At 42.6% G+C, this 24,216-nt stretch overlaps 2 protein-coding genes across 4 annotated transcripts in view; both read left to right on the forward strand.

Annotated features, from left to right (window-relative positions):
* Positions 1 to 24,216, forward strand: part of LOC310747938 (tigger transposable element-derived protein 1-like) — a 943,100-nt gene that overhangs the window by 277,175 nt on the left and 641,709 nt on the right. The gene's annotated exons all lie outside the window — the stretch shown is intronic.
* Positions 2,848 to 24,216, forward strand: part of BRCA1 (BRCA1 DNA repair associated) — a 54,750-nt gene continuing 33,381 nt past the window's right edge. For both annotated transcript variants that reach the window (XM_083582383.1, XM_083582384.1), the window contains exons 1-8: positions 2,848 to 3,037; positions 5,473 to 5,566; positions 14,304 to 14,357; positions 15,134 to 15,211; positions 16,179 to 16,267; positions 17,270 to 17,409; positions 20,696 to 20,789; positions 22,532 to 22,580. In XM_083582383.1, the coding sequence (XP_083438509.1) occupies positions 5,487 to 5,566; positions 14,304 to 14,357; positions 15,134 to 15,211; positions 16,179 to 16,267; positions 17,270 to 17,409; positions 20,696 to 20,789; positions 22,532 to 22,580 (584 nt within the window). In that variant the 5' untranslated portion in view covers positions 2,848 to 3,037; positions 5,473 to 5,486. The remainder of the gene's footprint in view (positions 3,038 to 5,472; positions 5,567 to 14,303; positions 14,358 to 15,133; positions 15,212 to 16,178; positions 16,268 to 17,269; positions 17,410 to 20,695; positions 20,790 to 22,531; positions 22,581 to 24,216) is intronic.

Below are 24,216 nucleotides of genomic sequence, written 5' to 3' on the forward strand. Positions count from 1 at the left end.
GGGCAGGGGAAGGGCCTGGGAACCACAACAGCGGCGGCGGCGGCGGCAGAAGGGGGCGTGACGCATTCGATCGCCCCGAGAAGGCATTTCCGGGTTTGCGAGGGAAGATGCCATTTTTCTTTTCCCCCCCTCGCGCCTTCAAGTACGTTTCCGGGGGGGGGGGGGTGACGTAAAAGCGGCCTGGAGCCCTTAGGGAAGAAGGCGGGGCTAATAGCAATAACAACAACGATAAATATTATCAATTATTTAATTATTATTTGTATTAATTGTAATATAACAATATAATATTTATTATTGTTGTTATTAGTAATTTTATAATAATAATAATAATTTATTATTTATACCCCATTATTTATACCATACAATAACCTATTAAACATTAAAAGCTTCCCTAAACAGGGCTGCCTTGAGATGTCTTCTAAATGTCAGGTATTGTTTATTTCCTTGACGTCTGATGGGAGGGCGTTCCACAGGGAGGGCGCCACCACCTAGAAGGCCCTCTGTCTGGTTCCCTGCAACCTCACTTCTCGCAATGAGGGAACCGCCAGAAGGCCCTCAGAGCTGGACCTTAGTGTCCAGGCAGAACAATGGGGGTGGAGACGCACCTTCAGAAAGAAACTGACTTCCCACTGTTGTAAATAAAAATATGCCCTTTTCCCTTATGGGGTATCCAAGAGCCCATATAGAGTCCTTACATAGGTTCCCTATTGGTAGGAGAAAATAACAGAGGCCAACCAGAGAATATTTGAGAAGCAAAGCAGCTAGTAAGCTTGATCTTTATTGATCTGTTGCAACAGGGTACTCCCCTCACACGCAGGAGAGGAAGAGGACCCCTCAAAAATGCTGTGCAAGGGCTTATAAAGACTTTTGAAATTCCCATCCTCTAGATCAAGACCACCCCCAGAAACATTATGCATTCATCACAGAAGGGGTGTAACCTAAGACCACCCCTCAGATAAGGCGGTCTAAAACAGAACATTTGCATGTTGTTTTCTCCTGTCGCTTTGTTTATTTCCTGTCTGGCAGGTTACTTGATTGGATTTCTTGGGGAGCCTGGGCAGTCTTTTGTAATGATAAGGCTCACACCCTTATTCAAACACAGATTAAGACAGGATTTGTGAAGGAAGAGACAATGGGGAGGCTTTTCCATTTTGACCATGCAGAGAAACATTTACTCAGTTTAGGAATCAAAATGGTTCCAGGTTGGCTTTCCTGTGCTGATCTATGTACGTGTGGTTATGAACGTTGCCATATATCTAAGACCATAAAATTCCTATCACACCACCACCCCTTCCACAGTGTTTTCACTGGAGTTTCCTTTCCTTTTCGTAGTTCAGCTAAGGCAGGCTACACAGGCAGAAACAATAAAGAACGGGCAGACAATACCAACAAGTGGGTTATATTCCTGCATTACAGCGGGTTGGACTAGATGACCCACAGGATCCCTTCCAACGCGACGCTTCTATAAGGGAGGCGTCTATTTCCCGTCCCAACAATGAGGGATGGGCATCATGGGAGTTGTAGTCTCGCCCAAAGAGCCGGAAGTGACAGCTTGTTCCTCTCATCCTCTTAAAACTTAACACCCCGAAGGTGGACGAAGAATTAATAGGGGTGAACCCATAGATATGCCTTTGTAAAGGCAAGATTCAACACCTTCCCATCGAACGTGCTGAGAAATAGATTCTCCAATGGACAGATATCGCTCTTATGTGATTGTAATTGTGGGGCACCGGAATCGTTGCATCACATAATTCTTGACTGTGCTTTTCACTCATCGGCCAGGAGCAAGTTTCTTGCTCAATATCTAAAGGGAATTGCCGATGATACGAATGAAGCCAAACTGAGATATCTATTAAATGATGATGACCCCCTAAGATCACTCATGGCCGCCAGATTCTTGATCAGCGTCCTATCCCTAAAGAAGAGAAACGGACTCCTGTGCGGCTCAGATAATCCCCTTAAACTATGATCTATGTTTTAGGTTGTAATTAGGTGATATCACCATTGATGTCTTCTACTAATTTATGAGCAGATGTTTATGTTACAAATTTATTGTAATGTATGATGTTGGTCTTTTGTTTTTGTTTTGCTTTGGTTTTTGTCTGTTGTTTGTAAGTTTTGGCGGTTTTAAATTTGGAGGTTTATGTACATTATGTTGGTATGGGAAACTGTCGTGTGATGGGCCAATGGCCGTAATAAAGATCAATACAATAATAGGGGTGAACCAGAAATAATTTTTCTGCTTTTTTTGGCGGGGGGGGGGGGAGGAAATCTTATCCCAGTGCTCCCTCTCGGCCTCCATTCAAATCGTAAACATTAATAATAATAAGTAAAAATAAATATGCCTGTTGTCTTTGTCCATGGAGTTTTCTTGGCAAGGATACGGCTGAGAGAGCGGCTGCCAGTCAGTGTAGACCATGGGTAGGCAAACCAAGGTCTGGGGGGCCGGATCCAGCCCAATCGCCTTCTAAATCTGGCCCACGGACGGTCAATCAGTGTGTTTTTACATGAGTAGAATGTGTCCTTTTATTTAAAACGCATCTCTGGGTTATTTGTGGGGCATAGGAATTTGTTCATTTCCCCCCCAAAAATGTAATCCGGCCCCCCACAAGGTCTGAGGGACGGTGGACCGGCCCCCTGCTGAAAAAGTTTGCTGACCCCTGGTGTAGACAGTACTGAGCCGATAAAGTAGCTTAGCCTCCCTTAATCGTTGCTCAGAAATTGAGGTTAAACACAGCGCGATTCCCTCCGATGTCATTCCCCGCGCGGCCAATTGGGGAGAGAGAGAGAGTGGGTGGGTGGGGGGGGGAAGAGTGGCGTTCTGGTTCACGTGATCGCGACGGATGCGGAAGCGAGGCGATGATTGGTTGGCGAACCGGTTGCCTAGGGAACGGTTCTGAAAGAAGGCGCGAAAAAGGGCCAGAGAGACGGTTAGAAGACTAGAGAGAGAGAGCGCGCGCGCGCGCGCGTGACGACTGACTGAGGGGACATATGCGTGAGGGAAGAGAGCGAAACGGGGTTTGGCGTTTGTCTTGAGGTATCTTTAAATGGGGTTTTTTGGGGGGGGCGGTGGATAGAGAAGGCTAACAGCGTCCGGGTAGCCGGCGGGGGAAATTCCTTTCGGGGCGCAGTTAGTCAACGTGGCTTGAAAAAGAGGGTTATCTAACCGGACGAGAGACGGAGAAAGCTTGTGAAATGGGAAGGGCGAGTTGCGGGTGTTGTGTGTGTGTCTTGAAGACTCGGGATTTCGCCCAGTTTTTAAAAGAAGGTCGTGTTTTCCTAAATTAAAACCAGGGACTCGCTTCATGAGGCAATGTCGGTCAAACGGCGGCTATTTTATTTATTTTTTATTTTTTATTTTTTTTAAAAGATATTTATTGAAATTTTACAAAAACATAAATTTACAAAATGAAAAAGGTCATATAAAAAGAAAAAGATTCAAAAAAACATAGAAAAATACATGAAAAAGAAAAAAGAATAAAAATACAAAATACAAAAGACAAATAGCTAAAAAAGAATTAAAAACAAATCCATTTTTTGTAACTTTGAACTCATTAGCTTATTTCCTTGGCCTCCTCACACCTCCCCTTTTTGTATTCCCATTTAAATAATCAAATCAGCAAATCCTTACCCTCTTTCGTTTATCTTAACTCTGTATCTTAACATATTATAACTCTATATTTTCATCCATTATCAATTCATTTTTGCATATTCTTGTTAACTTTGTTGCTAATGCCACTTATTTTCAATCCAACATCATTTTAGCATTCATTAATTTTACAGTATTTCTGAAGATAGTCTTTAAGTTTCTTCCAATCTTCTTCCACCAACTCTTCTCCCAGGTCTCAGATTCTGCCAGTCATTTCCGCCAATTCCATATAATCCGTCACCTTCATCTGCCACTCTTCCAGGGTGGGTAGCTCTTGTGTCTTCCAATACTTTGCAGTAAGTATTCTTGCTGCTGTTGTTGCATACCTATTTTATTTATTTTAAAACCTTTTTTGGGTGGGTTGTTACTGGGTTGTTGTTTTTTATTTTGATTATTTTGTTCTGTGAATCGCCCTGAGACCTTCGGGTATAGGGCGGTATATAAACTGAATAAATAAATAATAGATTTACATTTATAACTTTTGTTAGCCGCTTTATCTCGCCCGGGGCAACAAAACAAACCAACATTAAAGCCCAGGGGTTGGGGGGGGGGGAAGAAGTGTATTAACCATAGAATTGTAGAGTTTGGGAAGGGACCCCCGAGGGTAATCTAGTGCAACCCCTTGCAGTGCATTAAAAACATCCCACCCACTCCTAAAAGGCCACGGAGAGTTAAAGGTTAAAAAGGAAAATCTTTGCCTGGTGCCTAAAGCTAAATGAAGGCGACTGACAAGCAATAGATTCCCGAATCAGTGGGTGTTCACTTCTCTTCTTTTTATGGTGGGTAGCCAAGTTTTGCTCTCTTCAGTTTTCTCCAATAGGTGAGACAGGGTGGGGTCTGGGGTGCATAGTTTCTTCCGGCCAGCATTCATGCCTTTGCCACCAGCCTGCAACTCGTTAGGTGTATTTGTGGCCTTCGTCAGGCTTTCCTGCTGCTTCCTTAGCCCTTCCTTAAAATCATGGTTGGCAAACTAAGGCCTGGGGGCCGGATCCGGCCCAGTCACCTTCTAAATCCGGTCCGCTGATGGTCCGGGAATCAGTGTGTTTTTACATGAGTAGAATGTGTCCTTTGATTTAAAATGAATCTCTGGGTTATTTGTGGGGCACAGGAATTCGTTCATTTTTTCCCTTCAAAATATAGTCTGGCCCCCCACAAGGTCTGAGGGACGGTGGACCGGCCCCCTGCTGAAAAAGTTTGCTGACCCCTGCTTAAAATGATGCCATTGCCCCACCCCTTCATCCATTTATAAGAGAAAGGGGTGGGAGTTATAAGGAAAAAGAAAAGAGTAGCCTGTAGTGCAGCACACTTCTATTGAAGATGAATATGTCAATGCTACATGTTTTTTACTATATAGAAACAAATTTACGTATACGTTTATTATCATTCATTTAATAATATTAAAAGTTATTAGTAATATTCAGGGTTTGTTGATAGCAACTATAATCCTTCTGTGAGAAAAAGTGTCCAGTGATCCTGCTGATCCTCGTTTGTTCACCATATATCTACTTAGCAAGTAATTATGCTGTGAGTGAAACATGCATCTGATAGAGTTGTAAAGTTGCAGTTGTCTGTCTACTTAGCTGAGAGTAACTTTAAAAAAGTAGTCCCTGGGTTGAACTGAAATGTTACTGGATTTGCAGAATAAAAGTCAATCTCACTGGTTCATCTGCACACTTACTGTGGGTGTAAAAGTCCTCTGAACTCAATAGGTCTTATTTCCAAGTCAGTTTGGGCTACTCATTTAATAGAACCTTAGGTTTGAAACTGTAGTTTAGGCCTAGAATGCTAGACTATTTTAACATGAAGCCTTTTAATTTTTGAAGGTGTAGAAGACATTATGGATTCCTCCATTCCAAGCATTGCGGAGGTTCGTGGCATATTGCTGGCTATGCAGAAGAACTTGGAATGCCCAATATGGTATGGAAAAAAAATTAGTGTCCCCTTGGTTTCTGATTCAAAATACAATATCTAAAGACTATCATTAGAGCTACTGTTCTTTGAACGTGGATATCACAGGGAACTATGGTTAGTTTAACATCTAAAGCAGAAGCTTTCGATCTTGTGAAAGAGGACTGGGAAAATGAGAGAATGTGAACTTCATGATTTCCTGTTAGGTTTCAACTGAGCCTGTATCTTTCAGATTCTTTTATCTCAATTACTCTTTATTGGTTTTATATATGACATCCAAAAAACACAGTAAGCCTTCTGCCAGTTGCAAATGAATAAGAAGCAGGGACGGAACATCTCCATTGCCCAATCAAGCTTTTTATCTGAAAGTTTATAGTATGTGTGAAGTGCTTTTTCATAGAATACTCCTGCCAGCTTGCTGTACTTGTGCCACATTGTTCAAAATTGACCTTATATGAATGTGTTCCTCCTTTGGCTTATTTCAGTCTCTGACCTCCTGTATCTCCTTATGGCACATTTGCACTATTGATTTGAACCAGCTGAATTGTCATAGGAGTCCTCTGAGGATTGCTGTAAATATCACTGAAGATGCTAGGAATTTTTTTATTGGAGATCTCTAATTGCTTTAAAGAATTACTAGGATTCCTTGCATGGGAATTGCAGCAGTTAAATAAGCTTGAAAATCATTTAGGATTCTAGTATAGATGTGTCATAGCAGGCTTTGGTCACGTAGAATATAAAGCTATGGTTAAATACTATATGCATTCATAGTGATGTGCATAGCTAAGAGTTGGGTTTGCTATTTTTGCATTGTAGAATGGTGTCTGGGTCTGGTGATTTCCCCTCCCCCCCCCCCACTGCTTTGAGTTTGAGTGGGTCAGCTTGCATGATGCTTGAGTCCCTTGCAATTGCTAGGGGCCTGGACCCAGCAAGGCTTAAAATCTAATGGGGGATTTGATTGTTAAGTAGCCAGACCAGCTTTTTGGTGAGTGAATGGGCCTAAGCATGGTTGTTTGTGTAACAAAGGAAGTGGCTTTGTATCAGAGGACAAATGAGTGAGCCCTCTCCTTTACCTGGCTGGTGATGAGAGGGACAATTGCCAGAGTGGTGTATTATAGAACTGGGCTAGAAGCATACAGCAGCTAGAGTGTCATGCATGATTTCTACTTGAGTCCAAGGTTGTGTCAGGGAGAAGCAATAGCTCTTGGAGTGTTAATGCTGTGAGCCCCTCAATCTTGGGCTCAGGTCACACATGTGTGTAAATAAACCATATATCACAAAGACACTACAGACTCCACCATCCCTCATTCCAAGGAAACTAAATCCTGGGTGTGCACCTCGAAACCCTGGCATCTCACACTGCTGGGAGATTGGGGTGACATGCAACACTATGCTGGTGCTAAATACTTGTCATGGCAGCAAACACTTGGGGGCACCAAAATCAAGGACATAAGTGTTACACTAGAAAATGCAGTCTTAGCATCAGACCACTCTAATATGCTTCATGCTTGTTTTATTATGTGTATTGTATTCTCATGGGATCTTTGAATGAAGATCGTTTTGTTCCAGAATGTTTTATAAAACCAAGCAGATACTTGTCATCCTGACAAGACAGAAGTACTGTTTTGGGGGGACGGGGGAGAGCGGGTGTGGAGGATTCCCTGGTCCTGAATAGGGCAACTATGTCCCTGAAGGACCAGGGGCGCAGCCTGGGAGTCTTTTTGGACTCACAGCTGTCCATGGAGGCACAGGCCAATTCTGTGTCCAGGGCAGCTGTCTACCAGCTCTATCTGTTATGCAAGCTGAGACCCTACCTGCCCGTGGACTGTCTTGCCAGAGTGCTGCATGCTCTAGTTATCTCCCGTTTGGACTACTGCAATGCACTCTACGTGGGGCTACATTTGAAGGTGAGCCGGAAAATGCAGCTAATACAGAATGCGGCAGCTAGACTGGTGACTGGGAGCGGCCACAGAGACCATATAACACTGGTCCTGAAAGACCTACATTGGCTCCCAGTACGTTTCTGAGCACAATTCAAAGTGTTGGTGTTGACCTTTATTTTTTTTTTTTAAATACATATTTATTAAGATTTTACAAAACAAAGAATTTCATCATTTCAAAATGCATCATTTCCATACATAAAGCTCAAGAAAAACAAAAATATATGACAGATAAAAAAAAAAAAAGGAAAATAGAAAAACAGAAAAAGGAAAAACACTCTTTCTTAAATTTATAAAGTTCCATACCCCTCTGTCTTGACCTCCTCACATCCCCCTTTTTTGTGTTCCACTTTACTCCAATCAAATTCAGCAAATTCAAAACCTTGTTTCAGCCGTACTTAATGTTATATTCTAATTATTATGTCCCCATTTTCCATTTTTTTTTTAATCCGTACCTCATCTTATAAAATATGACATAATATTGTTCTGTTCAAAACCCCTTATCCTTTTTTTCTTAGATTCTTCTTTTCACACACCTTTGACCAAAGTCACACAAACCCTGTTACTTTTACTTCCCACATCCTATTGACACTCAAAGATTTTACAGTATTTTTGTAGATAGTCCTTAAACTTTTTCCAATCCTGTTCCATCGATTCTTCTCCCTGGTCACGGATTCTGCCAGTCATTTCAGCCATCTCCATGTAGTCTATCACTTGCGTCTGCCATTCCTCCACGGTGGGTAGATCCTGTGTCTTCCAATATTTAGCTAAAAGTATTCTTGCTGCTGTTGTTGCATACATAAAGAGTGTTCTATCTTTCTTTGGCACCCATTGGCCAACTATGCCCAAGAGAAAGGCCTCTGGTTTCTTGGGGAAGGTACTTTTAAATACTTTCTTAAGTTCATTATATATCATTTCCCAGTAAGCCTTAACTCTTGGGCAAGTCCACCAGAGGTGAAAGAATGTTCCCTCAGCTTCTTTACATTTCCAACATTTATTGTCAGGCAGGTGATAAATTTTAGCAAGCTTGACTGGGGTCATGTACCACCTGTAAATCATTTTCATAATGTTCTCCTTTAAGGCAATACATGCCGTAAATTTCATACCGGTGGTCCACAACTGTTCCCAATCAGCAAACATAATATTATGACCTAGATCCTGCGCCCATTTGATCATTGCTGATTTGACCGTTTCATCCTGCGTATTCCATTTCAACAGCAAGTTATACATCTTTGACAAAATCTTAGTTTTTGGTTCTAACAATTCTGTTTCCAATTTCGATTTATCCACCTGGAAGCCAATTTTTCTATCCAAGTTATAGGCCTCTCTTATTTGGTAATAATGAAGCCAATCTCGCACTTTGTCTTTTAATTTTTCAAAACTCTGCAGTTTCAGTCTGTCACCTTCTTGTTCCAAAATTTCCCAATATTTTGGCCATTTAGCCTCCATATTGAGCTTTTTCTGAGCCTTAGCTTCCATAGGTGACAACCACCTTGGGGTTTTACTTTCCAGCAAGTCTTTATATCTTATCCAGACATTAAACAAAGATTTCCTGACAATATGGTTTTTGAATGCCTTATGAGCTTTAACCTTGTCGTACCAAAGATATGCATGCCACCCAAAAACATTATTAAAACCTTCCAAATCCAAAACGTCTGTATTCTCAAGAAGCAGCCAGTCTTTCAGCCAGCAGAATGCCGCTGATTCATAGTACAATTTAAGATCTGGCAGGGCAAATCCACCTCTTTCCTTTGCATCAGTTAAAATTTTAAACTTAATTCTAGGTTTCTTGCCCTGCCAGACAAATCTAGAGATGTCTCTCTGCCACTTCTTGAAACAATCCATCTTGTCCAAAATTTGCAAGGATTGAAATAAAAATAGCATTTTAGGCAATACATTCATTTTTATAGCTGCAATTCGACCCAACAAGGAAAGCTTCAAGTTAGACCAGATTTCTAAATCTTTTTTAACTTCTGCCCAACATTTCTCATAGTTCTCTTTAAATAAATTCAAATTTTTCGCCGTCATATTAATCCCTAGGTATTTCACTTTCTTAACCACCATTAAACCTGTTTCATTCTGAAACCTATCCTTTTCCATTGGAGTTAAATTCTTCTCTAATACTTTAGTTTTTACCCTGTTTAATCTAAATCCCGCCACATGACCAAATTCTTTAATCAATTCCAAAGCTCTTTTCATACTGGATTCCGGCTCTTGTAAAGTTAGAACCAAATAATCTGCAAAGGCTTTCAATTTATATTGTTTGGCTCCGACCTGAATACCTTTTACAAATCGGTCCCCCCTTATCATGTTTAGCAGCACCTCCAGGACCGAGATAAATAATAATGGAGAGATAGGGCAGCCCTGACGTGTTCCTTTTTCTATCCTAAAATCTTCAGTCACCACATTGTTTACAATCAATTTCGCTTTTTGTTCTGAATATATTGCTCCTATACCATTTTCGAACCCCTGACCCACTCCCATCCCTTTCAAATTTTTCTTCATAAAACTCCAAGAGATGTTATCAAAGGCTTTCTCCGCATCAATAAAAACTAAAACAGCTTTCGTGTTGATATTCCTTTGCAACAGCTCCAGAATGTCAATTATGTTCCTTGTGTTGTCAGACAAGTGTCTGCCTGGGAGAAAGCCTGCCTGGTCCTTATGTATTACTTCCATTAATACTTTTTTAAGTCTGCTAGCTAAAATGTCTGCAAAAATTTTGTAATCCACATTCAAAAGGGAGATGGGACGGTAGTTCTTTAGTTGTGTCTTTTCAGCTTCTGTCTTGGGTATCAATGTGATGTATGCTTCTTTCCACGATTCAGGCGCCTTTTTCCCTTCCAAAATCTCATTGCACACCTCCTTTAATGGTTGAATTAAAAGATCTTTCAAAGTTCTGTAGTATTTGGAGGTTAGTCCGTCCGGTCCTGGAGATTTGCCCAGTTGCATATTCTGAATGGCACCTTCAATTTCTTGTTCTGTGATTTGCTGGTTCAATATTAATTTATTTTATTTATTTATTTTTTTTTTTTATTTCAAAGTGTTGGTGTTGACCTTTAAAGCCCTAAACAGCCTCGGCCCAGTGTACCTGAAGGAGCATCTCCACCCCCATTATTCAGCCTGGATACTGAGGTCCAGCTCTGAGGGCCTTCTGGCAGTTTCCTCCCTGAGAGAAGTGAGGCTACAGGGAACCAGGCAGAGGGCCTTCTCGGTAGTGGCGACCACCCTGTGGAATGCCCTCCCATCAGATGTCAAGGAAATAAACAACTACCTGACCTTTAGAAGACATCTGAAGGCAGCCCTGTATAGGGAGGTTTTTAATGTTTGATGTTTTATTGTGCTTTTAATTCTGTTGGGAGCCACCCAGAGTGGCTGGGGAAACCCAGCCAGATGGGTGGGGTATAAATAATAAATTATTATTATTACTGTATATTATTTTGATGATTTTGAGAATCACCGCAGCTTGTCAAAGATGTTCAATTAAGCTCAGTTCAGATGTTGTGGAGAAACCATAGACTGAGCATCAGACTGAGGTGTGGTAAACACGGTCACTTCCTGATTTGCAATAACCACAGTTTTCCATGATCTTCAAATCAAGCAGACTGTGGTCACTGATAACCAGAGTTATCTCCAAGTCAGATTTCAAAAACTGGTTTGAAGTGAATGTGTCAAATTCTGGTTATTGCAGTTACATCACAGTAAATGCTAGATAACACAAAACATGAAATGGAAGTGGGAATTGGTGTATGCAAGGGGAGGATGGGGCACATGACTTTATAGCACATTCCTGATGGCCAAATTATGATTGGGCTGTTATGTCACAATTGAGCCATACCCTTGATTTTTATATCAAAGCAAGAAGACATTCTGTTATCCTTTATCAGACATCTGCAAAAAGAGATAATTCAATACAGTACCAAAAATACAGCAGTAGTACCAAATTGGGAATTTGTAAGTATGACCTGGAAGTGTGTGGGATGTGTGTGTTAAGCATTTTGATGAAAGAGCAGATGGTTCCTGAAATGGATATTTATTACTAAAGCTGGGTTATTTCAAAGGAGGGAAAAATCATCATGGACAGTGTTTCCAATATCTTTCTTAAGAGCCTGAAGTAATAGTTAATTCCGAACCAACTGTGGTGGGGGTTGTCCACAGATGTATTACACTTACTAGCTCTCTTAAAAGAATAACCTTATGCCACATTAAATATTAACAGATAGATATGAGCTTTTGTGGACTTCAGGCCACTTCATCAGGTCTTTAGTTAGCAGAAATATATATAGTGGTACCTTGTGTTACAGACGCTTCAGGTTACAAGCGCTTCAGGTTACAGACTCTGCTAACCCAGAAATAGTACCTCGGATTAAGAACTTTGTTTCAGGATGAGAACAGAAATCACGTGGCGGCGGCAGTGGGAGGCCCCATTAGCTAAAGTGATGTCCCAGGTTAAGAACAGTTTCAGGTTAAGAACGGACCTCAAGCATGAATTAAGTTCTTAACCCAAGGTACCAGTGTACATAAATGGTTATAGGAGGTGGGGGCAGGCAAACAGTGGGCCCAAAAGGTCATGAAATGCAAAAAAAATACAGCCTGTGCAATAATAATAATAATAATGTATTATTTGTACCCCGCCCATCTGGCCGGGTTTCCCCAGCCACTCTGGGCGGCTTCCAACAAAGATTTAAAATACATTAAAATGTCACACATTAAAAACTTCTCTAAATAGGGCTGCCTTCAGATGTCTTCTAAATGTCAGGTAGTTGTTTATTTCCTTGACATCTATTCAAAGCTCAAACATATTGTCAGGGAATCAGGAGCAGGAGCACTGGGGAGAGAGGATTGGGAGAGCGAAGGGGAAGAATCCGAGGGCAGCGTAGGGGAGTATGACAGTGGCCCGAGAGATTCCATGAGCTTCTCCAGCGAATCAGAAGATTCCCAGAAGGGGGCGCCGATGGTCAGGGCAAGGGGGGTCCCGGGGGGACGCACCAGAAACAAGGAGCCAGAGGGGAACCCCAAAGCAGCAGTGGAGGATCGGGACCAGTTTCCCCACCAGAGCGTAGTGGGGGGGAAGAGTCACATGTGTCAGGGGCAGTGTCTCCTCCAGAGAGGGAGTCAGGGCTGACCACGCCTCCAACGGAGGGGAGGTCAGTTGCAGCTAGCCCCCCCGAAAGGGGGAAGCAGTGACAGCAGCAGTGGAACGGTCAGGAGGAAAGCTGCTGGCTGGGCGCGCGCGCCAAGTTCAAATGTGCAGGCGCGCGGAACAGCAGGAGACCCGGATGGGGAACCAGCTCCTAAAGCCCGCCGGAGGGAGGGAGAAGGCTCAGGGGAATCAGCGGGAGAAGAGGCTAGAAAGGGCGGAACCCCGGCGGGCAGGCGGACCCAGAGGAGGAAGGAGCAGCGGAGAAGGTGGAGCAAGGCTAGAATCTTAAATTGGTGTCAAGGGGGAGGAGACTCAGACGGAGCATCAGCGGTCTGACACTTTAGACGTGGGGCTGTGCGCTGCGGCTCTGGAAGTGAAACTGAACTTCAATAAAGACTTTTATACTTAACAACGAAGCAGCGTTGGTCCTTTGTGAGCTGGGACCTAGGGTAGCTCTGACACATATATACAAGATAAACAGAGTGACTTCAATAGCAATATGTGGCATAAAACTCAATCTAAATTTGCTATACTGATTTCCTCATGTAGCGGGAGAGAGAACCTTAACTTCAGTTGTGTTCTAAATGGATAGAATCAAACTTGCTGACAGACGTTCAGAAGTTTCATGCTGGCTTTTTTTGTTTGTTAAAGAACTGACTTTCAAGACAGTATCAGAGTGGCCTAGGAGAGGGGTTCCTAATTGGTGGTCTGCAGACCCTAAGGGGTCCACATAACCCACACAGGTAGTGCTAGAAACTTAAAGAACAAATCTCAGAGTGATTTACAACACATTAAAACATCAAATAAAACAATCTAGACTAAAGCAAATTCAAGCTTCAAGGAAAATATACCAGATGCTTCTCTAAGTGACATTTTGCTTTCTCCAGTCACCAACGTGGCATCCAGGAATGTACAGTATTGTTGGCAGGTAATGGCATGTTTCATGATCGTTTTGTGTTGTTTAGTTTTTGAATTTATGAGCTTCTGCCAGTAGACTGCTGCCTGAGTAAATATGGGGACAGAATTGGCATCTAGATTTGTTGCAGGGCCTAATCCCAGGGTTGTATCAGATGATAGTTCTACTCAGAGTACAGCCATTGAAGTTAGTTGGTCTTAGTTGGATACAATCCCATGGTTTATTCGATTTTTTGCAACAAAATGGCTGTCAACAAATTCAGCTCAGTTTCTTCTTGACGAGATTTAGGGTCATATAATAATGAGTATCCTGTAATTTTATTGATTGCAATGTGAATTATATTCCAAAATGACTATTTCTGGTCATTCCCAAAAGATCTACATAAAATCTGATTTTGAGCCTTTGCATTTCCAGCAATTATTGTGAGTTGTTACTTACATTTTGAATTGTGTGTACATATATGTATTTATGTAGTGCTGGGCAACATTGATATTGGATATTAAAAGCAATTTCTTTAGAATCCACTGATATTAGTTTAGGTGGCATTTTAGTTCATAGCCATCTCTATTAATCTCTTTCTGGTTCCTGGCCTATATCTCTCCCTCATTTCCTTATAAATGTGCCAGATTTATCTTTGAAACCTGCTATTATTCTATAAAATTTGCCTATTGGCCCTTTTATTATTTGAGGACATAAAGAGAATTGCATTTGTTTTCTAGTTTTGATTCTTTATATATATATTTTTACTAGCCTGGAGGTAATGAAGGAGCCAGTCTCAACAAACTGTGCCCACATCTTCTGCAGGTAAGCCCATTTTTCAGATTTTGTATGTAGAAGTTTCAAGAAATAGTTGTATGGAAATTACGAGAACCATGTTGCTTACATGGTACAAATGTATTTGGCAACATACTTTCCTCCTAGAAAGGTTAAGTCATTAAACATGCTTATCTAAAAGTTGAGTCAAGCCAGATTCCTTTCACTCCGTGTGGTACTTTGATCTCTTCCAATAATATAATAATCACTCCTCCTCTCCCCACCCTATACAAACCACTTCTTCTCCAAAAATCATTTTGGAACAATCTTATTGATTTGTAAGCTTGTTATATCTTAATCTCAGCTACCATACTGGAAAAATTCTTATTGTTATTTCTGATTCATACTACCTATAATTCACTGTGAGTCCTTGTTATGTTTATGTTGTGCCTGTAAATTACTGCACAAACTTTGAATAGTAATAATTTTGTAAAAAGGATGAAGGGAAGGACTTGAGATAAGCAAAAGCTAAGAAATTATGTAAAGGAGGCAACATTTTACTACACTGGTAAGCATGGAGTGCTGGTATATTGATTCTTTTCCTTCCTTGGGGTCCAGTTGAGGCAGAGTATGGAGGATCACATGCCTCTGAAACTTGTGAGTAAGCAGTTTGTTTTGGCTCAAATTGGCAAAAGAAAGCAGTGGTGGTAACTGAGCTTGACAGAGGTGTGTGTACATGGTGGCCAAGCCAACAAGGGCTTAGTAGGGTACCCCGCACTTCAGATAAAGACCAGTATTCACACGTTGACTTCCTTTTTCTTTTCTAGTTTCTGCATGTTTAAGCTCCTTAAACAGAAGAAGGGTGTGGTACGGTGTCCACTTTGCAATGCCAAAGTCACCAAAAGGTAAATTCCTCATGACAAAATTTAATTAGAACAGGATGAAGCAACTATGCAACTAAGCACCTCGTTGCAGACCCAGGATAACAGTTTCAACAATAGGCAGATAACTAGAGCCTTCTGCAATGAGAACACACACCTGTGGAAGAACTTTTAATGCCTGAAGAGAGGCACGGCTATGGTTATCTCCCCAACCCATGGCAATTAAGCTCAAAAATTGCTCCTGTACATTTTTCAAATCTAATTACGGTGGTGCCCCGCAAGACGAATGCCTCGCAAAACGAAAAACGCGTAAGACGAAAGGGTTTTTGCGTCGCTTCGCAAGACGATTTCCCCTATGGGCTTGCTTCGCAAGACGAAAACGTCTTGCGAGTTTGTTCGCTTTTTTCCTAAAGCCGCTTGAAGAGGCGCAGTTGCGACGGACCGTGCTTCGCAAGACAAAAAACATCGCAAGACGAAGAGACTCGCGGAACGAATTAATTTCGTTGCGAGGCACCGCTGTAGTGCCGTTGTGAGTGTATAAATACCTTGGTGAATGAGTCTTGTTAATGTGTGGGGGAGTGTGGATAAACAGGGTGGCCCTCCCTATTTTTGCATTGGCTCCACCCACCAGCTACATGTGTCTCTTGGACTGACAACAGTTCTGCATCTCTACCTAAATTTTGATCAGAGCCCTGTTGTTTTTATTATGGCTTGCTGTTTTCACACCAAAGGACTCTTGGAGTAAACGGGTATGAAACAGCAAGTGCAATACCTACTGTCTCTTGGGTTATTATAAAGTGAGTAATTCTTTAATTAGACAAAAGCCTGCAGCATCTTAGAAATTCAAGCATCTACTGCTTGGAAACCTTTCTTATTACTTATTCCACTTCCCCAATCCTGTCCCCTGAGCGCTGTGTCTCAGGGGACTGTAGATAAAAACATCCATTTCATCTTCTTGACTACACATCTTTGTTGTCTTTATTTTTTTCAGAAGTCTATGGGAAGATGTCCGATTTAAGCAAGTAATCAAAGTGGTGCTGGAAGCCATCTGTGCTTTTGAACATGATACAGGGCTCAAGTGTAGGTATTATGTATCTCCATGAACTTCTTCCGAGATTTGCTAGGCTGGGGGAGGGCAAGCTGGGTCAGTTAGAATTCCGCCCCCCCCCCATGTCTTCTTGTGGTGCAGAACTGCACAACTGATTTTCTGCATCCTTAAATAGATCCCAAGATGATAGTTTTGCCTTATAAAGTTCTAAATGATTTGGTCTGTACCAGTTCATCTTCTGGCATCCTATCTCAACCTCTAAGACAGGTGGGGAAATTGTCTCAACTTGAACTCCCATCAGCCCTGCCAGCAAGGCAAATGGTCAGGGATGATGGGAGTTGTAGTCCCAACAACATTTAGAGGGCCACTCCCTGCTCTAAGGTGTCAAACAGTATCCTTTGAAATGCATCTTCCTTACCTTGGCTTCATAGAACCAGATTGAATACAGGATGCGGCCATTTTTGGTGTGTCCAATTGACACACTATTGCTGACACGTGAGTCCTTGTGGACATGAAAGAAGGCAGAACGGGGGCAGGGCGTGCTTACATGCACTCCACTGACATATACAGGGGCTGGGAATGGAACCCCCATGTGAAATGGTTGCTGCTTGTTGTGGGAGAAGAAGACATTAGTCTACAACCTTGGAGCCCTTCCTCTTGAAGTAGAGCAAAGTTTGAGCCTGGGTGCCTTCCAGAGATGATATAGTACCTTCCTATTTGGACAACTGTATGATAACTAGGAGTGAGGAAGCATTTTGGTTTTGTAGTGTTTTAGAAACAGGAGTCTTTTAAAAATCTATATAAAATTACGGTAAATGAAGCTTGCATTTTGCAAATGTTGTTACATATTGCTTGCCCCCAATGGAAGTGCCCCCCTTCCCCAAATCCAAGTCCAAAGGCAGCAGAATTCCTGAACCATAATGTTCTGTCTTATGTGCAGCTTGGCTTGCTTTGTGCAGCAAAGCTCGCCTCTTATTCATGTCCCAGGTTTTTGAGATGAAGGGTTTGCTTCTTGATTATCTTAATCTTCTCAGTTTCAGATGATCTGTGTTTCCCTAAGAAAGCTTTAGAAGATGCTTCTGTTTCATGGAAAGAAAAACAAGTCATTGATTGCAAAGGCTACAGGGACAGACTGAAGAGAGTGAAGGAAGTGAAAAAGAGAAATGCTAGCTTGGTAACAGTGTTTTCTCTCCTTTTGCCTGCTATCCTAATCATATTTACAGAGCTATCCAACCCCTTGAACCACTATGTTGGAGAAGGTTTGGTGAGATAGAGGTGCCTCTCCATGGCACTGCTGGTGAGGAATGCCCTGATGTGCCCACCCAAATGGTGGGCATGTGGAAACTATGACTGGCAGTAGCCAGTGGAAACCCCCAGAACAGGCATTCTGGGGGCAGACCTGGACTGGCACAATATTTGCTGGATCCTGAGCTGGCTCTGTTGCCATTATGTGATAGCAGCAGACCTGATCCAGTCCTCTTCATTGTGCCAGCCTGATTGCTCATGTAGCAAAGAGGATTTTCCTTCCTTTTTTCCATCATGTGGCTGAGTGCAGCGTACTTGGGGTTATCAGATGGACTCCCATCTGGGTGTTGACCAAATACAGACCCGCTTAGCTTTAGCAAGATGGCTTCAAATTGATTTGCTTAGACTATAAAATTATAAACAGCACTTGAGTTGGACTCCGAGGCTGTGAAAAGTGCTAGTATATAATCACTCCCTTTAGAATAACTATTTATTTTTAAAAAGCATCTGAATGAAAGCTGTTTTTATTGCTTTGGAGTATTGAAGCTATAATGCATTTTAATTGTCATTGAAATTACCGCTGTGAGGGATATTTTTCCATGCTAATGTGTTTCAGGGAAGCTTCAAAGAGTAACTGTTAAAAAGGGACACTGCAGACTAAAGCAGAGGTTTGTTATAACCAAATGGTTTTGGCATTGCAGTAACCTTCAAGAAACTGGGAGATAAAAGTTAACTGGTCACCACGATTAAATTTCCCTTTTTGTTTTCCCACTCTGCCTTTCTCTGGCTCCTGACCTGCCTTAAAGTCAGATCTTGTTGGTGGCTAATCATGAGTGCCATCGTCTTAAAGGTAGGCACATCAGTTAAAGGGGAGGAACCCAATCCACATCGAGGCAGCTGACCTAGGAAATATAAGAAAATTGCAATGGTTTGAGTAGGCTGACTAGCCCATAACAAAATGAAAAGGAACACTGGTGTTGATGGGTAAGGGAAGTAAAATAGGACAAGTCTGGCAAGCCAAGGGAAGAGTACTCAGGTGAACAGCTGGTCAACTAAATATCCAGTAGAGGTAAGCTTGTATGTGAACTTCAGAAAGCTGGTCTAGAATCCTAGTAAGACCTGAGAAATAAGTAGAGGAGCTGTGCAAGGTGGAGCCAAAGGATGGCTGAGGCATACTAATTCTCTTTTGGCCCTTTGGGCACCAGCAACATTTGACAAGGAGGAAGGGAACTTGGCATGATCTGCTATATTCAGATATCTTCCCATCACCATTATTCAGGTTAAAGTGTTCCCCATAATAAGATACCTCCGATAGATTAAATAGCCTTATTGGATTGATGCATCTTATTTCCCTTGTGCTGCCAGGCCTAGACCAATTCTGTATTTGTCTAGCCATCTGCAATCCTTTAGTCAAGGAATATTTCAGAGGTCTCATCTTATCCAACCAGGTTTGGTAATTTAATATAGCTATTGACTTTAGTATAGATTGCAGTGTTTTTCTTTTTGATGAGTGGAAAATGTTTCTCCCAACCCTAAGGAGGCCAACACTGATGTTCTACATTAAAGTTTTCGTTCAAGATCTTATACAAACTTGTATCAGTATAACTTGTGTGTAGAGGGAACCCTCCTCAAGCATTCACTGCCAAAGTTGCAAAGGGGCCTGTGGGAACAGGTGGGGCTCACTTGACTCCTCAGTGATGCCCCATGTGCTGACAGTGCTCCTGCTCAAGTCAGAAGGGGACCTTTTTATGCGTAGAGTAGTAAATGCCTCAAGAGAGCTAGAGTTTCTTCAACATCAGATATTAAGAGTTCTATGGTTAAAATAATTATAATTTTATTATTTATACCTCACCCATCTGGCTGGGTTTCCCCAGCCACTCTGGGCGGCATACAGCATATATAAAAAATTGTAGAACATCAGACTTAAAAAAATTCCCGAAACAGGGCTACCGTAGATGTCTTCTAGAAGTCAGATACAGTGGTGCCTCGCAAGACAAAAATAATCCGTTCCGCGAGTCTCTTCGTCTAGCGGTTTTTTCGTCTTGCGAAGCAACCCTATTAGCGGATTAGCGGTTTAGCAGCTTAGCGGCTATTAAAGGCTTAGTGGCTAAAAGGCTATTAGCGGCTTAGAAAAAGGGGGGGGAGCGAAAAAAATCGCAAGACTCGCAAGACGTTTTCGTCTTGCGAAGCAAGCCCATAGGGAAATTTGTCTTGCGAAGTGCATCGAAAAACGGAAAACCCTTTCGTCTAGCGGGTTTTTCGTCTTGTGAGGCATTCGTCTTGCGGGGCACCACTGTAGTTGTTTATTTCCTTGACATCTGATGGGTGTTCCATAGGGCAGGCACCACTACCGAGAAGGCCCTCTGCCAGGTTCCCTATAACCTCACTTCTCTCAGGGAGGAAACTGCCAGAAGGCCCTTGGAGCTGGACCTCGGTGTCCGGGCAGAACGATGGGGGTGGAGACGCTCCTTCAGGTATACTGGGCTGAGGCTGTTTAGGGCTTTAAAGTTCAATACCAACACTTTGAATTGCGCTCAGAAACGTACTGGGAGCCAATGTAGGCCTTTCAGGACTGGTGTTATATGGACTAACTGTCACATTCTGGATTAGTTGCAGTTTCCAGCTCACCTTCAAAGGTAGCCCCACGTAGAGTGCATTGCAGTAGTCCGAGAGGGAGATAACTAGAGCATGCACCACTCTGGAGAGACTTTGCACAGGCAGGTAGGGTCTCAGTTGGCATAACAGATGGAGCTGGTAGACAGCTGCCCTGGACACAGAATTGGCCTGTGCCTCCATGGAAAGCTGTGAGTCCAAAAAGACTCCCAGGCTGCACACCTGGTCCTTTAGGGGCATGGTTACCCCATTCAGGACCAGGGAGTCCCTCACACCTGCCTGTCCTCCCAAAACAGCACTTCTGTCAGTCAAGATTCAACCTCAATCCATTAGCCTCCAACCGCCTCCAGACGCTCACACAGGACATTCACTGCCTTCACTGGTTCTGATTTAAAAGAGAGGTAGAGCTGGGTATCATCCACATACTGGCGAACATCCAGCACAAACCCCCTGGTGATCTCTCACAGCGGCTTCATATAGATGTTGAAAAGTACAGGGGAGACTCAGTTTTGTGATGAATACAGGGACCTAAAGACTAGACTGCATCTGGATTGCATGTTAATGTCTGTAGGCACCCAACACATCTTCTCTGCTTCCCTTAGGAAGGTGAGACCTCCAACTTGCCATTAGATGGTGGAACAAGGCGCTCCCTGAGAAAGAAAAGCAATTCCAGTAAAGCCGCTGTGTTTGAAATTGGTAAGTGTTTCAATAAATTGGGTCAGTCAGAATAGCAGGAGTTAGAACAATAATACTTACCTGTTGTCGTCTGCTGAAAGTAGCATCTTTGTATCCCTAAACGTGCCTGGCTTTTTTTGTTTTTTTGTTTTACTACTTTTTCTTCCAAGGGACGTGGGTGGCACTGTGGGTTAAAGCACAGAGCCTAGGACTTGCTGATCGGAAGGTCGGCGGTTCGAATCCCCGCAACGGGGTGAGCTCCTGTTGCTCTGTCCCAGCTCCTGCCCACCTAGCAGTTCGAAAGCACGTCAAAGTGCAAGTAGATAAATAGGGACCGCTCTCGGGCAGGAAGGTAAACGGCGTTTCCGTGTGCTGCGCTGGTTCGCTAGAAGCAGCTTAGTCATGCTGGCCACGTGACCTGGAAGTTGTCTGCGGACAAGCGCCGGCTCCCGGCCTCTTGAGCGAGATGAGCGTGCAACCCCAGAGTCGGTCACGTCTGGACCTGATGGTCAGGGGTCCCTTTACCTTTACCTTTACTTTTTCTTCCATAGTGTCCCCTTTTGTGGTAATTACAATAAGGAATGGTGAATCTTGGTGGATCCTAATAGAAGAATTGCTTACTGCTCTAACTTGTCCCAGATCACCTAGTGCAGTGTTTTTCAACCTTTTTTGGGCAAAGGCACACTTGTTTCATGAAAAAAATCACGAGGCACACCACCATTAGAAAACGTTTAATATTTTTTTCTTTAATGGCAAACAAAAACGTTGCGGACCGTTCTCTGCTCAGCGGGGATCGATCCGCTGATCCCCGCTGAGCCGGCGGATGACAGCTCCGTCTCCTCACTGTGTGCGGAGAGGGAGATGTCAGAGCCCCGCTGCTCTCTATGGGGAATCGGATGAGAGCGGACCGCCTGTCCGCTCTCATCCGATCTCATCCGATCTGATCCCCACCCAGGACGGATGGAAAATAGGGTGGACACAGTCCAGCACCCGCCTAGTGGGCGAAAATTTGACTTTTTTTAAAAAAAAAAGTTTCAATTTTTCCCACGGCACACCAGGCAACATCTTGCGGCACACTAGTGTGCCGCGGAACAGTGGTTGAAAAACACTGACCTAGTGGACATAGCTGAACAGGGTTTGAACTTACTGCAAACATACTGTAAACAAGTATGCTCCTGCATGCTGCTTAATTGCTCCCACATTGGTTGCCTTGCCTGGAGCTGGGGAAAACAGTGAGGCTTGGCATAACAGTATGTGTGAACCGGGACTCATGATTTGTTTCTCCCCAACATCTCTTGAGTGGTAAGCCAAGAACAAACCTTGGCTTCCACTTGTGGTTTGTTTGGGGAGAAACTAAAGCATCACCTCTGATGTTCGTTCCTGTTCTAGGCAGGTCTAGTGCAAAGAAGGGTGATGCTTGCTCAGAGCAAGCCATGGTTTATTGCTTATTGTGGCATGCAAGCCAGCTCTCTGCCTTGGTTTCCCAAGACCAAATCCTGCCCAAACTTAACTTTCTGGGCCCTAATCCAGGTACACTGTTCACATTCCAGTGGACTGCCTGCCAGCATATATATATATTTTTAATGTTTCTATGAGCTGTATTGCTGATTCAGTCAACCTGGATTTTACGGAATATTTGAGGGAAAGCATTAGGTTCTGCACAGAGTGGCTATGATCCTGCTAAACCTTAGCCAGCAATGCTAATTGTAGTTTTTGCATCCCCTTTTTGTCAAAATTATAATAGTAAACCTTGTTCATTTAAGGATCAGACTCTTCTGAAGATGCATTTAAGAAGACCGATACAATCAGATGGTGAGTAGAGCCATCAATTTAAATTGTCAGTACCTTTTTGTTTACAGTATTCATTCCCCCCCCCTGCTGCATCTTGGGGGTGGTACACTACCATGCTTTGCAGATGTTCCTTTAATACTAACTAGTGCTAATGGCCCTCTGGATCTGTGAATTGCAGCTGTGCAGTACACGTAAGAGGAAAAAACAACTCTCATGCCTTGTTACTCTGTAGCATCCTATGAAGATAAGTGTTCTGCAATGGCTGTTTCTTGGTCTTCTCTCTGCTGAGTGTTTACATTTTCTGTGTGGAATGTTTACTGTTCCTCCACCTCCTATTCTCTGGGCTCATTATCGATATGTGAATGGAAGGAAAGGTGACAGGGTACAGGGTGGTATTTTTCAGAAAGCTTGGTTCAGCCCAGGGACAACTGGCTATTGACTTCTAGTTTATTTTGAAGACCCAGAACCTGTGAAGTAGATCATTAATACATTTATTGTTCTAATCTGCACTTATATCTAGGGCTCAGAAGATGGCACTAAGTTAATTATAAATGGCAAAAAAATAGATAGCATGTACTTGCTTAATCACAACTACTTGTTCAGTGCAAGATTTTAAACTGTCTTCTGAATCCCCAGTGCAGTGGAGCAGCTCCTGGGGGTGTTTCTGTTTGACCCAGTTTAGACATGTTAAAAAATAGTTTGTTCTTATATCAGTGAACCTTGGCCTCATATAAGGGGAGGAGATTTAAAGCTTCCTTTTCTTGTAGGAACAAAGCATAGTTACTGCTTTGGCTCAACTTAAACAAATGCTGATTTGTTCAAGACAGTTTGTCAACAAGGCAGGGTGTTATTTGTGTGATAACTTGCCTTGCTAACAAATTTTGGTTTGAACAAACCACCGTTTTTCATTCAGAGCAAGCAACAAACAATGGTTTGTACTTAACCAGGAACAGAAGCATTAAGTCTTCTCTTACACACAAAAGAGATGGGAAAGTGTGTCATCCTGCTCCCTGTGCTTATAACAAACTGGTTTGTTGCAAGTGAATTTGGTCCATTTGTCTTTGAGATTTTTTTAATCCTCAACAGGGCTCTTTTGGTCAAACTCTTTTGGTCAAACTCATGATAGAACATAAATAGGATTTTGTGTACTATATGAATGACAACCCCCCCCCATACACACAGTATTCTGGGCCAAGGAAAGCAGACATCTGTTCTCAATATGAATTATGTATCATTTTATATATTTAGTTTTCCATCCAGTTTAGAGCCTTTTGAGGATGAAACTGTGCTGTTTAACCATGCGTCTGGTGAATCAGTCTTAAATATGAAAACTCATGCCATAATAAATTCACTCTATAATTTTAAGTTTCATGGTGCAAAACAAAGACCACTACTGGACACACATCTGGGGTTGCTAACAAAGGAAAAATAGGGCCAGTGCAGACCCTGCTGCCCATCAGTTGTTTGTTCCTTGCTCTGCTCGTTCCAGGAGTTGTGGGAAGGGGAATGCAGTATTCAAAGGGAAAGTACCAAATACATTATATTTCAGGCCACCATCTTTGAACCATAAGTTCTACTCACAATAGTGCAGGAGGGAGAAACCATTTAAAGGCTACCTTAAAAGAGGTCCACACTTGTGACTGTTCTTCCATGAATG

Source organism: Podarcis filfolensis (assembly GCF_964270895.1).
Source record: "Podarcis filfolensis genome assembly, chromosome: 13".
In the NCBI taxonomy this organism is placed as follows: domain Eukaryota; kingdom Metazoa; phylum Chordata; class Lepidosauria; order Squamata; family Lacertidae; genus Podarcis; species Podarcis filfolensis.